Source organism: Ascidia mentula, chromosome 2 (genome assembly GCF_947561715.1).
Source record: "Ascidia mentula chromosome 2, kaAscMent1.1, whole genome shotgun sequence".
In the NCBI taxonomy this organism is placed as follows: domain Eukaryota; kingdom Metazoa; phylum Chordata; class Ascidiacea; order Phlebobranchia; family Ascidiidae; genus Ascidia; species Ascidia mentula.
The window spans coordinates 7,551,919-7,569,255 of NC_138567.1; the positions used below are offsets into that span (position 1 = coordinate 7,551,919).

Sequence of the window (17,337 nt, forward strand, 5' to 3'; positions counted from 1 at the left end):
GAAACATCGTTTTTAAGTTATCCATCACAAAATCCTTATATGAAAATGCAAACAAAAATGACACGATGGTTATTTATGGCAAAATTACTTGTGCTGACGGAGCTATCACACAGCGACATATTCCTTTGTGGTGGTAAACCTGTGAAGTAAGCAAAGAGTTACAATTATTTTCAATTCCGCAATTAAAGAGTAATGATTCCAAGACCGAAATATTTAGGTCAATATTGAGCCCAGTGGGATGTATATATTGTTGAAAACAGACATTTTGTACAGTTAATTTTGCTTGAGGATGTTTTGCACCTATTGGCGCATCAAACCGTAGGAGAGTGTGATTTGTCTTACCTAGTACAGTTTTTCCATCAAAAAACAATCCCATGCTTACAGTTAGGATCCAAATAAACGCTGGATTTCGCGAAACCATCGTTTCAAATTATTCCAAAGTACACAACAACAACTGTGATCAGTAAAGTACTTTTTACAGATATGCATATTAGGTTGCAAATAACATATTAGTTGACAACCGCACAAAAGTGCCACGTACACAAAATTAAATTACTATAGGCTACATCATATTAGGAGCAGTTTTTAAAGTTCAAGAAACGGCCGCTATATCAATCCAGTTTAAACACAGGTACTTTTAACGCGGTTACGATTCACAAAAATCTTTTCTCTGTGCTTAATTGCAAACTGGAGTTTAAAACCAATCCTGCCTTGCGCAAAAAGCCTTAACAGGTTGTGACACAAGACAAATTGAAGCTTAGCGCTAAAATTGTTTGCGGATTCTGTGTCAAGTTGCACGCTCGCGATGAAGCAAAGCTTTGTTATTAGTAGTGCCTCCCGAAATATACCTGCTTCCGCATGTTGCGTGTTACGTCATATTAACTGTCGCAGAGTTAGAACTTGTGCAAGACAAGGGTTTATAAATTAAATATGGTTAAATCCTAGGGAATTGTCTTAATCCGAATTTTCGTTACAACGTTTACGCGTCTGTTAAAAATCGCTAAACATGCGAAACTGTGTGGCTGTAAACGGCAGCGAATTGTTCAAAGGGTGAGAAATAATCAAACTATCAAGCTGGTTTCGGGTTAATGTATTCCGTAAAGGTCAATAAGTCACGTTCATCCCTGAAAGGGTTGTCGGCAAAGCATCACATACACGGTACAGTGCGATTACAGAAACACATCTCGAAACGTGGACAACTTCCTCGAATATCGCTTGACTTACTTAGCGAGATTGTAATTTTACCACTCGGCTTCCAGTTTGTATGCTGCTTGATTAGAATTCAACTAAGATATACATATATTGTTGATGTATCCAACATTCAATTTTCAACTGACTAACCTTTTACTGCTCAATTAATATTTTCACGTTCGGGTTCATCTTTATGTAAGCCCATCGCATTTACAGCTCACAAATTGTTTCCCTGTGTGTTTTCCAGGGGGTTTTATTGCTTACATCCCGTTTTTCGCTACGTTTTCTGGTGGGCGCCTGTCATCTCTTCCTCGAATGCGACCCTACCAACCACGTAGGAACGAAATTACAATTGATTTAAAATGTTTGAGCAGATTTTCTTTTTGTCTAAACTCCGAATCATTGCATGGCCTGCGACCCCCGTATAATGATATTGTGTATCAAGTCCTGTCTCCGTCTAACTCTAAGCACTGCTAAATTAAGATAAATTACATATACTACAGGAAAAGTATACAGACTATTGTATAACAAACAAATACTGTGGAAGCGAATCAAGTAACAGTGAAAAACCGACGCTAAACGGAGGGAAAACAGTGGCTGAAATAATACATAATAACAAAAAAAGATAAAATAATGGCTCAGAAGTAATAGTGGCAAATAGGTTTCTCAGAAAAGAAGCATTTTATCCTACAAAGAAAGCGAGCTCGTGTGCATAACGTAAACCCAATGACGGAAAATATTGAAAAATATTGATTAAGATTTTAAGCGAGTTAATAGGCCATTTTGTCTCTTCTAGCGTTACGATTTTTAGAGGAGGTTAAATAGGAAATTGCGGCGGCGATAGGCTCTGAAATGACCTTCTTGGGTCTTGAAACAGGAGGGGAGGTGACCTTGTCGTTTTTAGTGACGTAGTAACCAAGTTTTGTGCGATTAACGACAAGGTGGTCTTGTTCGCGAACTGTGGTTCCATTTCGCGTGCGGTTGGTTGCAGAAACGGTGACGCCACCACTTGGGACGTGCGCTGGCAAAGAATGCCGGGTGTCACGATCCCTGCTGGTACTGGGAAAAAGAGTCCTGGCAAAAGGCCTTGCGGCGGTTTGGCTTTCCTTGTTAACAATAGCCGGAAGTGCGGTGTGCACCTTTTCTTCCCCACGATATTTCAGCCAGTCAGGAGTGTAGCGAGAGGGCTTAGCTGACGCTTGTGAAAAAAGGCTTCTGCGGTGAGCGAAGACTTTACTGGGGCGCTTTGCCGCTGCCCCATTTTGAGACAGGGGTCTCGGCGAGCTTACAGGATCTATTTCGTCTTCTGTCGAGTGCGTCTGTCCGGTTGTGGATGGACGACTCGGCACTTGTGTGGATTTGGGATTCGGTCTTCGTATTGAAAGTGGTCGGAACGGGCGGTCGGTCGTCCAAAGTGCCTCTTTGTAAGGCGAGTCTCCAACATCACGCACCTTGGTCACATCTTCTGTCTTACTTTCAGCCTTCTGACCGACTCGCTGCTTCTTCTCTAAAGCCTCGCGATTGCGCCGCATGTTGGCAATGAGGTTTTTCACCTCCGTGCCATCACCGCGACGCACGACAGGTGGAGATGCCAACTCCTTGCTTGCCTCCAAGTGCTGAGCGCTGAAAAGCTCTTTTGGACACTTCTCAGATTTCTTGGAAGTGTGCTCGGGGGCGATGTCGATCCTCAAACCGATTTCACGTTGACCTACCGTCGCGTTTTGAGGCGTCGAAGCAGCAACCGCTGAAGGTCGATCCGCACCTTTGGTAGCTTCAACTGCGTCTCGGCGTGGAGACAAAATGTGGTTTTGTGAAGCGTCGTAACTTGTGTCTTGGTGGTTGTTTTCCTTGCGAAATGATTCGACTTTTTCTACAGGTGCCGCGACTCCCAATCTCATCTCCTTCACTGGTGTTTCGGACTTAACCGCTTTGTCCTTGACCTCCGCGTCTATTTGGTGACGAATGTCGTTGACGAGATGCTTTGAGGCACGTTTCTTTGCTTTTTCTTCCAACTTTTTGCGCAAGAGAAGGTGGTAAGTGGTCAGCGCTGGTCCTGGCCGATTTTTCTGGACGCACTGGATAATATCAACACAGCTGAATCCAAGGGAACTTTCCATCTCTTTGATGACCAACGAGTTGAATCTGAGGGTGGGCGTGTGGACGCTGTAGCGTCGCGAGAAAGATAGATCCCTGTAAAATATTCACGCGTCAACTGTCTTGTAACTATATTTTTTGTTGATCGCAAACTACGGTTTGGAGAAACGTGTGACGTTTTAAGAACACAGAAAATTAATTTCCAGACCATAGAGGTTTAAATCCACAAGAATGCAATAAAAATGTAATACATTTCAGAAATTACAATGAATGGTTAAAATCTTTGTTTTTGGTACAGTTTTGTGGATATCAGATGGATAGTAGTACAATCCTTGTTCCCGTTAAAAATTGTATTTTTTTTCCTGTCGGAACTATAGCACTTACGTTCTCAGATGCTTGTCGATGGAAGGACAGTTTGCCACCCACTTCATTCTCCCCACTTCGGAAATAGACGGGCGCTGTGGGTAATAAGGTTGGAGCAGCTTTCGGATGAAGATTCTGTGACAAAGTGATGTTAAATATTTTGGTTTTAAGTCAAAGAAGATTTAGGGTCATTAAAGGTTGTTTTTCTTGTCACACCTGCATTGGGTTGAGACCGAGGCAGGAATCGGATTCATTTCCCCGCGTTGCATTTTGCTGCAAAGTTTCGGAATATTGAAAGGCTCGACGGTGAACGGCAGTTTCCCGGCCAGAAGCGCGAACGTGATGACTCCTCTGCAAAACGACATTAAATTACATTGGTCTGCCTTTCACTTTAATTTGACAATCAAAGGTGTATGGATAAATTTAGAACAAGAGAATATGACATGTTTATTGGAGGTGCTTTGGTTTACAGCAGTGTTTTATGGCCAGTTTAGCTTATGTCAGCAACCAATCATACAATCAGAAAATGAAATCATGACGCGTCGACATCAGTTAAATATACGTACATTACTTGAATAAACTTAAACATATTCATTGGCTACAGCACCGTACATCCCGACTAACTTTGCCTAATCTATATACTTGACTTACATTGACCAGACGTCGACTTTCGGTCCGTAGGGTTTCTTCGCCAATAGCTCCGGTGCGGCATAGGCTGGACTCCCGCATTGCGTGGTAAGAGGGCACGAGTTGTGGCGTTGTTCTTGTGTGAGTGTGTTGCTCAGCCCGAAGTCGATTATCTTGATGTTGTCCTCGCTGTCGAGAAGGATGTTTTCCACTTTCAGATCTCTGCGAAAAAATAACTCGGTTATGATTTTTGCTGTTTTAGTTTAATTTTTGGTTCGTTTGTATCTTTAAAAATAGTAAATAGGCAATATTAATGCTGCGTAATTCGCGTGAACTGAATTACTACAACCTTCAATGGAGAGTATTTCTGTTTGAAACGTATATGCTGCTGTAGTTGTGTTAACTGACTCACCGTTACATGTGATTTCAATCAAGTGCAGTTTTAGCCAAAGACTAATGTTTGCTAATCATTAACTGGTCCTGATGTGTTTATGCGCTATTTGTTCGACAAACTTGCTGAATGTCCACAATACATTAAATCGAGTTTCAAGCCCTTGTTTTGGACTTTCGAGGTTCGAAACGTCGAAAAACGCTCGAAAAACTAAATCGTTTGTTCAGAACCACGTCAACACGATCTCCCTTTCATGTTCACATAAAACACATCCAAACATGGCAGAAACAATCCAGATCAAAATTTACGGCGCTTTAAAACGGCCCTTGTTTTATCGCGTAAGGTCGGGTAGGTTGCTAAGGCCGGCCCGCGACTGCTTCGTGGCAACTCGTCGTGTTTGCAAATCTTGAATCAACATGTAATAAAGCAACGTTGTTTGACGACCTGGCACGCAAGGACAGGAGATAGATTCCGCGATCGGTTACAGCGCAATGTAAATACTTCGGCACTTCTTCGTTTGTGGAGCGTGTTCAATACCCGATATGCTTGCCTGTATATACGAACGTACATACACAAGGTACGATATACACAATGTATTGTATAACAGCGCTGTCCTGGACGTATGTATATCATGGGTGGCTAACTTTGGCATCCTTGGGGCGCAAAGAATGATATGTGTAACACATTTATATGTAGTGTATTTTCATACTCCCGTTGGAAACAAACAGAGAAGGTTTGGTGATTTTAAACTTGATATGTTTGATGTAAGGGTGTTGTATCTTTTGTCAGTAAACACAAAGTGGTCTTTGTGTAGTCCATAATCATTGAGGGTCTACGAAAAATTTAAAACCTCCGTCTTACGGCAGTTACATACAATGTCAAGGTCTCCAGACAAAATAAACCTTCACTGACGCCAGTAGCCGAAACCAAAGCATTTTAGCGGATTGTAAAGAAAATTGCAATTTCACAACCATCCTCTGAAAGTGCTTTATGGCCAGGCACGAAATTCACACCACTTTCAATATCGCCTGAGTCAATATTTTATCAGATTTTGTAGCTGAAAACCGTGCTTGCTTTTTCCTACGTCCGACAACCATATAGTATTTTTTTAGCGATAAACACACGCCTTGTACAAAGGGTGTCGATTTATGCCTTTTTCGCCATTCTAAGTGTTCGACACGCGACGCCACTGTTTGACACGGGCGGCGTGAATAAATTCTAAATTACCGATATGCAGTACCACGAACAGAACAACGCTTTGTTATCTACAAAAGTCCATATATTGAATTACTTTCACAACTTAATTTAGCGTAACATATCGGTCACGCCAATCTTGCAACATTCACATCGATCTGACTAGTGTTCTTTTTTCGAAGATTGGACGCCAACGATTCTCCCATTAACATGTAGTTGACAATTTTTGCAGTACATGCTGGTGGCAAAAGTGGTTCGCAGATGTTGGTGCCGGTATAACTCGTTTAATTTCAAACCGCAAACAATTATTTGGGTAAAAATTTGGATTTCGAGTCATTATTGAACAATAGCACTTAACTGAAAGGTTACCAGCTCCTGGTTTAGCGTTCAGCGACCAACATTTGGTTTAACGTTCAGCGAATAAGCGCGATAAACTAACCATTGTTTCCAAACATGGAGCATTGTTACCGAACACGTGGCATTGTGACCGAACATATGTTGCATTGTTACGAAACTAGTGCCATTTTTCGTTCAATCGGACCTTAAAAGAGACATAGCAGCCTACATCTTGCAAAAGTAATTGTTTTGTCGTTATTTCAACGTGTATTGTAAACTCATGTAAGTACAAGAATCTTTTAATTGTAATAGGCCTGGTCGTTCTCATGCGTTAGTTAAATACGACATTTTTACTACTCGAGATGTTCGACACGCAATAAAAAATCGACGCCCTGCTTGTACATAAGAAGATATGGTTTTTTGGCAAATTTCGGGTGCATTTACATTTATGGTGCAGCTCAACAAACAACCTTTTGACCTGCAACACATGTTTGCACGGAATACATTATTCATAAATGTTGCCCCGCCCAAAACATTACCATTCGATCGACATGTAATTTTAATTGGTAACAGAATAGCATCGAATCTTCCCAACACGCTTATGGAAATGAGGCTTAGAGTCCAAATTGTGACCTCGCAATAAAAGTCCAATATATTAGATATTTGATACATAAACTCGGAAACTTCCAGTCCGACGGCTTGTCATATGAGCTATAGTTCATAGTTTATGGAAATAAAATGTTTGCTACCCCCTGTAGGTTACGATATAAAAAGCATTAGCCGCAGGTCATTAATGAGACAGGTTAAGGGGCCTGTAAGGGCGCGCCCAGCTTCGAAATAGTAAAACCTAAAGAGCAAACATGGTGTCGTCGACGATGACTATGTCAAAAGGAGGAAAGTGTCTGCATCTAAGTATTGAGAGCCGCGGTATCGCTTCAAAATGTGTGTTCCACACCGCAGTGCGAGCAACGCCCAGGCTCAATAAACAAAATTGAACGGTGATTTTCGTATCTTTACCATAATGCCAATACATACGAATACTACGTCTCGAGAGAACACCCTCGTCGAATTGGGACGTCCTGATGATGTTCATATATACTATGGGTTCAATATTGTGCATCAGTGCGGAAAATAATCACCCTACGAAACCACGTCAATAATTATAGCATAAAGCCACGAGCTATGTCAGAGCCGCGTTGTACTCGCGGTTTTAGTCATGGTATTTGTTGATTAATGCAGGAAGGCTTTCAGTTAAGTCCGTGTTATCTTTTTAATTGCTGGGATGGAGTGGGTAGCGTCTATTTTTAGTCGGTAAAACAAAAGAAGCCTTCCATCAGCAGGCCGCAATAAAACTGTTGGCGGTTAAGTAATACTATGCGGTGATTAAATGCGCCAACTAGTGCTATGGTAGAATAATTATCTGTACGCGCCGAATAGATTTCCAAACCTATGGAAACTAACAGTTATCGGGAAAACAACGATATGATTTGCCACCCCCTAAAAATAACTTCAAATGAAGGAATCCACACAATATGTTGTGAACAGTGATTAGCGAACTTTCACCAAAACTTTTCACATCCTCAAACTCTTGTTAAGACCCTGTTTGGAAGAACGTGGATCACAGCACGCCCAAAGATTATCGCAACACGATGCCGGCCGTCTATCAAATGTTGCCGTAGTTACCATTATGACGTAACTAATCCGCTTCGCGATAAGCCCGACTAATTCCAGAAACAAGCTGATTAGAAAGGACGGCCGCGAAGCCCTTTCTGCCCGGTGGAAAATATCAGCTCCCCTCCCACGGGCAATATGACGTTTGCGATGTGCATGTGGCGAACATGTCTAGACTGTAAGTTGCATGCTGATTGTAATGTACAGCAAATACACATTTGCTTCAACAAAATCACTACTATTGGTTATTCACACAGTGATGGCAACCTGTACGATAATTCGTATGCGTTGCGAAATTCCTTTGTTGCCCAGTTATGATGGATTAAGACAATGGTCACCGCAATTACCCGCCACTGTTTTGTGCCGAAAGTGTGCCGCCAAGCGATTAAGATTTTACAACCCACTGTGACCTTAGGTCGACATCTTTTGGGCGCCTTGCTTCCTTGTCCACAGTTTGCACAAGGTAAGTTTACGATGGCAGCCTTCCCATGCCCCCTCTCCCCCCCGAGTACGGTAATAAAGTTACCAGTTTAAAGTAAAATGGAAAAAAGTAATCTGAGTTCCCCGTATTTCCCGGCCTGCTTCAACGATTTAACCCTTTTATAACGATCTAAGTTTGGACGAGAAATTCGGAAAAATGTTCACGAAGGACATGGAAACTTCCACGCAAATTATGGTTGTAATAAATTGATGGTAAACTCCATAAGGTTGATAAGAACGGATCAACAAATTTTTGAGAGTTAATGTAGATTTGGAGAAAAGTGTTGAATAGGCCAAATTACCTGTGGACGATGTTCTTGTCGTGAAGGTAGGCAACAGCGTGGACCAATTGGCTTGTGTAACGTCGAACTGTCGTCTCTGGCAACGAACCCTGGAAGCAGACAAGTAACTTTTATTACACAAGCCGCAAAATCAATACTGCTAAGTTCGTAGGCTGGATCCATTGTTCGCTAGTGGGTGACCTGCCTAAGCTTGCTGGCTAACAGCAATCCACATACGTATAGTTTTGTGCCCTAGATAATTGCATGTGATTTGCTACGCACTTCCATTAGCATAATAGCACATTTTCATTAGCATTTAGTTTCATGGGCAAGAGCTTACGAACTCTGCAAATTTAACTGCAGCGTTTAGCATTGATTTGTCCTTGACAGAATTGCACGCCATAAAAAAACTTTCATATTCTTATACTTAAGCATTGAAATGCCTAAACAGGGAAGGTACAATACTATACTGGCAACAGTTTGACTATGTACCAGTCTGTATTATGGAAGAAGTTGACGAGAGCCACGGCCAAAAGTTTCCACATACAACCGGGCCGCTTATCAACACATAAACAAACCTCCCAGCCTATAACATGTTAACATGCGCAGTAACACATTTAGTCGCTCCAAAATACCTTCTCGGTGACAATTTCAATCAGCTCGCCACCTGTGCACAGTTCAGTGACGAGGTAGTAGTTGTTTCCCGTCTCCAGGATGTCGAATACCTGGACAATGTTAGGATGACGCATCATCTGCATAATCTTGCCCTCGCGATGAAGGTTCTTGTATACGTAGCTGTCCTTCTTTGCCTTGGCCTTGTTTATGACCTTGATGGCGACCTGTAAGCATACAGTAATTGAGTATCGTAAATTTCCCACGCAGAAAATATGCCCTTAGCCCCAAATATATAAAAAAGTTGAAAATAAGGTTTTTCGTTTCATTATCTGTTGATCTGTGGCTAAAATATATTTTTGGTTGATGAAATTTTGGTGTAGGAACGAATTCAAATTATGCATTTACTACGACTTCAAAACTTTATACATGTGACTGTACGAGTTTTTACTTTGCAGGCAATTGTCTGTGATTAAGTCTCTAAGTTGCTTGTTGCATACAGTTGTATATAAACGGATTAGCAAACATTGTCGGATTTAGCAAGGACAGGCCGTCGCAGATTAAATTTGTTTAATGGAGCTTTGCGCAAAGCAGACTAATTAGCACCAACAGTAGCTGTGTAGGTAAATAAAAGTAAAGCTTTTGCAAACAAAATATGTTGCTTCTTTCTTGCAGGTCCTAATGGTTTGAGACAACCGCATGCATATAAAATTCTATAATTTTTTAGGAGTTAGCGCAACGCATAACCATCGAGCAATTAAATTAATAATTTAGAGGGACATCATGAAGGTCGCTGTTTGGTTGTTCATTATTGCGTAGACGAAATTTCGCGACAAGTCCTGACAACTGATCCCTTGACCTTTCTTTCACGCATTTGGCAGCACGGTAATTTGACACTCCTAGGGAAAAGGAAAGTGACAAATCCAACAGTCAACAACCCGCATCACCCCAGACAAAATTTGTCCCAACACTAATTGAGCTTCTGTACAACTGATGTAAATTAAAACTGTTTGTCAATGTCAACAAAAAAAACAAGCACATTGGTACCTTTTCCTTGGTGGGGCAGTGGAAACCAACTCTCACTTTTGCAAAGGACCCTTCGCCGATACAGGATCCAAGCAAGTAGTCCGAAACTCGCTTGTAGTGCGGAAAGTTTTCTTGTTCAACCTCCAAGTCATTTGCATTTGCATCAAACTTCTTGTTCAGTTTTGCGTCTGCGATTCGATATTTTTAATACATTTTTTTTTAATTTTTAATTGAGGTTTTTAGTGAGCTGCAGACAAGTGTCTCGAACTATGTTGGATCGGTGTAGTCTGTAAAGTCAATGTAAAGAGGAAGCACCGCACAGCCGCCAAAGCTACACTGATAAGACCTGAAATATGTCGAAGCAAAGGCCTTGTCTGCAGCTCAAAAATATGTCGAAGCAAAGGCCTTGTCTGAAAATAAACAACATTTAGCGAAAACATCACTAAATGTTGTTTATTTTCTTTCTCAGGTAACTCAAATTATGTAGTTATCTACAGTCATATTTATTTGACGAGAATTAAGTTTCAATTTCGTGACAACAATTCAACTCCACATACCCGCTTTATCGGTATCTTCCCGCATTTTTCCGTGACTGTCGTCGTTTGAACGCACTGGTATTTTCATTCTTCCGTCACACTGGGGTTGTGTATTAACAGAAAAGCGTTCTATATCTACTTGTGGTATATTTCCGAACAATAGTGTCTATACCTTTATTGAAAAGTAATCATGTATTTAGGCATTCGTTTAACAATATTAGACTAGCAAGAAAACACCGTCACCATTATGTATAATAAACAGCATAATAATATAAGGCAAAAAGAGAATCAAATTAATACAGTCATGCCGTCGGTTTCATAGCAGCATGGCGGGCCCAGGACCAAGGAAAAATAAACCTGTATTGATTGTTCGGTCTTTGTAACGCCTCCTATTATCGACCTAATTTAATCAATCACAGGCCAAAGCAAACTTGCAATGCGGACTAATTGTTTGGCATGCTCTGGTGGCTATACGGTAGGGGATAGTTGTACAGATTAGAATCAACCAACAAGCTCACTTAGCTGTTACTGTAAACTAATAATTCCCAATCATTTTAGCACTATGTACAGTTACTACCTCGGAGAAATTTGAGTTTAACATTCATAAACCAACACACTATGACCCACAGTGCAGGCTCGTGTTAACGAATTAGCAGCATAACTAAACCCTTCTTGCTTACCTGCATTGAAATCTTGGAAATGACAAACAAAAAAACTAGGCTTGTAAACCGCTATTGGCAAAACGCACATTAAATTCGTGAAATTGTTTTCGTCGCCAAGTAAAAGTGAAGTTGCGAAAAGCAAAAAGCAGGACAAAAGGCCAGACGTTATCCGTGTTAATGCGATTAGGGTCGAAATCCTGCAGCACCATCCTGTCGCTTTACACCAATGGTCGGCCGGCCAAGCATTCAATCTTGGACACAAAAGATTATAAGGAAACGCCTGCGTACCGTGTCTAATGCAAATTTCCAAATCAATAATGGAATATAACGAGCGGTTTGTACAATTCGCTACATCCTCTGGTTTATCAACTTGGCGCTGACAGTCAATGAGCGTGTGTGTTCACTGACTTCAACCGTCTGCTTGATAATTAGCAACTGTAATCAACACAAACCTGCGACAGTCAAGTGCCATTTAATAGTAAATACTTACAGCTAACTACCGAATAATCTGCAGCTAACTAAAGACAAAATAATAATAATATTTCCCGCATCTGACTTCACGCAATCTCATGAGTATTTTCTAACAAGTTTAATCCTCTTTTGTACCTAAAGCTGCTATTGGTGTTAGTTCGATATTATAGCCCCTTGATTCGGCGCGTGATTCGGAACCAAATTGCCTGTTGGTTAAGATAAACCTACTACACCAGGTCCTAGATTAGCCAAATCTTTTAGTGGAACTCGCGTAAGTACCAAAAACAGCAACGCGCTGTATATTATATACTCCAAAATGGGCGTGGAAAAAATGCATTGCATTACATCCCAAACACCTTTCTAAAATGTGGTCGTTTTTTGTTTCGCAAGGAAGCCCTGGGTCATCGCGAGTGACGGGGATCGCGCATCTCTCTCCGTATATAATCGCCGCAACAAATGCGCAGCGACCACCGCAGTGACGTACAATTTTCCGAAGTCAAATTACCAGCTTGCTGTTTTGTTCCTGCGCACCTCGTACAATGCAGACCTACGCTGCGTGACCTACTATACACTTGGCTCCCACTGGCATGTGAATGAGAGCGCGGCTGTTAATACGAATCTAGTAGAAAAACACACTTTCGGTAGTTGTGAGTAAAGTGTTACCGTTTTGAAATGGGTGCTAGCAATTTTGTTTCTATCCGTCCCCACAAGACAATTTTATTGATTGAATTCCAAGGTTCTCTAGTTTTCGAAGGGTGTGTTTTCTAATTTAGGTAATATATGATCAAGACTTTAAAACTCACGTCGATACCTTTGCAACGCATTACCTGGTTTATGCCTGTAGGTTGTACAAAGAAATCTACATATCTTGGCACGCAAAAACAAAACTCTTTGCAAACAGAGAGATGTGCCACTTAGTCTCAACTCGCAGCAAACCGATGACCGCCGTTCCTGCTATTGTTGCAACTTGACCGTCTGACACATGAACAAACACCAACTGACACAGAAAAGGCGCTTGCCGTGAAAGGCCACATTTGCCACACATACGACGGCTTTTACAATCAGGTTCGATGCTTACCGGGTACGAATACTAATGGTAACGTCTACCGGGTACACAGTCTTGTTTTAAGAACTGCTAGAACATGAAATATGTTTATTCAGAGATCGCTAACATATTGGTCTCTCTAAACATGGAGTTTCTATTAAAAACTTGTTTACAGTAACCAGCGCTTGGAGCGTATCCGTTTATCCTGTCGTGTTTGCCTTGACATAGGCGAATGGACGTGCCGTTTGTTTTACAACCTGTTGCCCTGAGCACTCCCTGCTGAATAAACTGACTGCTCGATAATAGGCTGAAAGATAGACTATAGGCACTATCCGTTTGCTGTGTCCAACCAAGGACGAAACCCAAGCGCTTCTGTGCTAATGGCCTAACAACACAACGAAATACCGGCCAGGAGAACCACACTTCACACAAGAATGACAAAACGCGCAAAGTGCATTTACACTTGCGTGGCAAGTTTGTACATCCAGCAGTAGTACAGAGCAAGCCTGGCAAGTGGCACTGCGTTTGTTTACTGGAACGCGCACTCATGTATTTGCACATGCCTTTTTCGCGCCGGGGAGAGTTTTCAAAGGCCGAACCGCAGCTCCAGAATAAATAGGTTTGCTAAACTTCTATGGACGCGCTTGTAATCAGCCAAACTGATAAGAAAGCGAGAGTGGGCATTCCAATTGGGTTTGTACAACGTTTGCACTTCCATCCCTATCTCAGGCTTTCACCGCACAAGGTTTACAAGGCAAACTCTAATGGCTTCCGGGAACACGACATCATTTAGAGGCCGTACCCTAATCACACCTTCCTGGTTTTTATTTTCACGAAAGTCGAATTTTCAAAAGAGGTTTGCCAGTAAGTCGATACCCAATTTTTTTTCTCATAATAAATCTTCAACACTCTATTGCGAACATAAATTTTTCATCAATCATCATCTTTGCTACGAATTCACGTGCATTTTATTATTGACACCGGCAACTTAGGGACCAACTTAATCTCATTTTGTATTTCAGCTAAACGAAAATTATATTAAAAACATGTGTTTGCTTTATGCAAATCATATGAAATGGGCGTTTTGCTTCTGTGCAGGGGTGCTATACGTTAAATATATCAATATAGAATTCAGTATACTTAGTAGGTGCTTGGATGTTAAATCGACTATTATGTCAAGTTTGAGAATTAATTTAGACCGTTTTACCCTGATCCAATTCCACCATTGGTAACACACAGTTATGGAACGAGCATATGTCAAAGATTGCCGATACCAGAAATCCTCGCGCAAATGAAGTTGCCACTTTTGTTACTTCTTCCGACTTATCGAGGAACAGTTGGAAATCACTCATGGATAGTTGAATCTACCGCATGTATCAGATGATGATGATGTGGTTTTTAATTTCGGATTGTCAATAAAGTTAATAAAGTCGTTCACATACGGGAAATATAATTTATAAGCTATACTATTGCACAGCTGACTATAGAAATACAATTTTATACTGCTTGCGTGAATCTATTGCCATTGGTCGGTATTATCTAACGCAAAATCAGATTCGTCGACATGTCACGATTAAATGCATTTCTAATCATCTTCTGTTTTGAAATCGAAAATGTAAAATGCACACAATTGTTCCATTTTAAATAATCATCTTGTTACTCATTTTTTTGATACACTTTTATTTGACAAATTTTATCTGGGAGATTTGCTTTATACCTTAAGGTAGACAAACCTCGACAATTTACTTCAAATATACTCGAATAATTAAATGTTGCCATTTAACATAAATTTCCAAAGATTTATTGATTAACCTTCCTATCGGAAAAAAATACAATATAACACATTTAAACTAATATGTAACCCTTGTGATCACATTAAGATGTTAAGCAACAAAATTCTATATGTAATAATTTTCTTGTTTATTCTGTAATCAATGAAAGGTTTTCGCTAAAAATAAAGCTACATTATAACATTTGTCCGCCCAATGCATCAAACAATATTTCAGTTTGCCTCAGCCCGAGTTAGTTTGAGTTGAGAATGCTTGAAAGCTGTGTCGGATTTTTTAGACGCAAAGGAAATCACAGATTACTGTATCCAGTTGGAGTTATTGAGAAATACGTGCTTTGCTACTGCTACTTACACATATTATTTACATAAATTTTTGTTCCCAATAAACGTATATATGCATCATGGGCACTTTTGCTATGGCAAACCTTACCTACATGTGGGCAAAGCTATGTTTTCGAGAATTGTAGTCATGTGCAGTTGCATGTATTGAAACATTTTATATCGCGATATTTTTGTGTTTTTATTTTATGTGCTGTCAATCCCTTATTCTCACATTGCTCAACTGAAACCAACACCTATATGTGGCCAAAAGACTTTTGTCATACGTATCACATCTGTATCACATTATGGAAATTTATTTGATTCAGGAATACAAGAGGTCATTATCGTTGTTAATCGTGTGAAGCGAGTTTATTCTTCAACTTCAACATCGTCCTCGATGAGTTCCAACCAGTCGGTGACCATGTCGTCATCAGCTTCATCAGCTTCTTCATCTGAACACATAAAATATTAAATGACAAGAGCATTTTATATTATGACATTTAGTATATATGTTTGTTTTAATATTTATGAACACAGCAAAGTTTTTAACTTACCTCTCTCACACAACGTCTCTGTCGCCTGTACACATTCATCTGCAATGCAAAGCACACAGGTGGTGATAATAGTTTGATTTATTTCGACAAACAAGCAGGCTTCACCTACCTTTAATGCTTATTTGTGTTGTTGACAAAATGAGCATCGAGAAGGTTTCACCGATGCATATTTATACCCCGACGAACATATTGTACTGATGGGGCGCGTGGTAATTCAAACGCACTGTTGGTTAGGACTTCCAGGATTACTCTAGTGTTTGCCAGGTTGGAAATACAATCAACTTCCAAACATGAAATATGGCATTTGTACACATCATAGGAAAGATAAAGGGCTGCAAGTAAAATATTCATTGCCTAAAACTGACAAAACCGTTTGTGTGTTTGGGCAAAATTTGCATGATATTAGGAGACGTCAGCACTTAAACTTCCATGTAAACTTTCAGAAAGGTTCTTTGTAAATATTTTGTTTCAATAGAATTGCCTATTTGGTGGTGTAAAATCTACGTATTTAGTAATAAAATCCCACATTTTTAATATAATGGGCCTGATAAAATGTAATTAAGTCCACGAAAACACACTTAAAACCCAAATGCATTGATGCCCTTAAAATTGCTGCAAAGAAATGCAGTTTTAGAATCATGTTGAATCAAATGCCCTGCATTAACGTGGGGTGAAATTCAATCCGGGCGACACAACGTAAAGGGTTATGGAAACATAAATTAACAAGACAAATTAACAACCTTTTAGTGACCCGAGAAAAAGCAAGAAAAACAGAAAACCGAATTCCCTGATCAATGAATATTTCATTAAACCACATTGGGTTTCTTGCATGGCCGTACGTGTGTTTAATTCGTGGACAACAACACCACTGTTTGTGCAAGAATTTTTTAATGATTTCGAGGGGGGGGGGCGACAAGGTAGAACAATTTTGGGAAGAAAATAGAAGACAAAATTCCCTTTCCGCGGTTAACTATATGTGATAAGTTCGCTTTTACGCTTCACCTAAAAAAAAACTTAAAAAAAAAATAAATGCGTAATTTCCGATGTCCGTAAAGCTTAATTTTTTTTAGCAGAATTGTCATTGTTCTGGTGTCAAAAGAGTCAGGAAATTACCTGAGGTATACAACCCACAAACGCAAAATATGCATTTAAATGCTCCAAACACTCATCGAAAAATATATTGATTATTCAATCGGATACAATTGAATTATTTTCTGCTTACGTGGTTTTGCTTTCGTTGTAAAATATTTATGTTTACTGTTATTTTCAAGCAGATGCTACATGAACCGATCGAGTTCACACGGTTTTGATTCACGTTTGGAAATCGGTTGTACAAGAGGTAGTTAATTGTGTTTCAAAGGGATCGGGCGGTGTTGGTTCCTGGCAAACACTAAGAAAATCCTGGAAGTCCTTAGCCAATAGTGCGTTTGAATTACCACGCGCCCCAACCCCTACAATATGTTCGTCGGGGTATAAATATGCATGGGTGAAACCTTCTCGATGCTCAATTTGTCCATGACACAAATAAGCATTAAAGGTAGGTAAAGTCTGCTTGTTAGACGAAATGAGTCCAACTTTTATCACCACCTGTGTGCTTTGCATTGCAGATGAACAAGCTTCTCCTCGCTCTCCTTCTTGTTACGATGCTCTGCACCATGGTTGAAGAATCTGAAGGTCACTCGTGTGCCGCCAG

At 40.3% G+C, this 17,337-nt stretch overlaps 1 protein-coding gene across 1 annotated transcript; it reads right to left on the bottom strand.

The window, feature by feature from the left end:
* Positions 1-1,743: 1,743 nt before the first annotated feature.
* LOC145889287 (uncharacterized) lies at positions 1,744-10,968 on the bottom strand. Its single transcript, XM_082980222.1, has 8 exons — positions 10,824-10,968; positions 10,288-10,454; positions 9,264-9,467; positions 8,650-8,738; positions 4,300-4,497; positions 3,865-3,999; positions 3,670-3,783; positions 1,744-3,381 (listed from the first exon to the last, which is right to left on the bottom strand). Exons 1-8 carry the CDS (start codon positions 10,888-10,890, stop codon positions 1,962-1,964), a joined length of 2,394 nt encoding a protein of 797 aa, XP_082836348.1. The 5' UTR covers positions 10,891-10,968; the 3' UTR covers positions 1,744-1,961.
* Between the last annotated feature and the right edge of the window lie 6,369 nt (positions 10,969-17,337).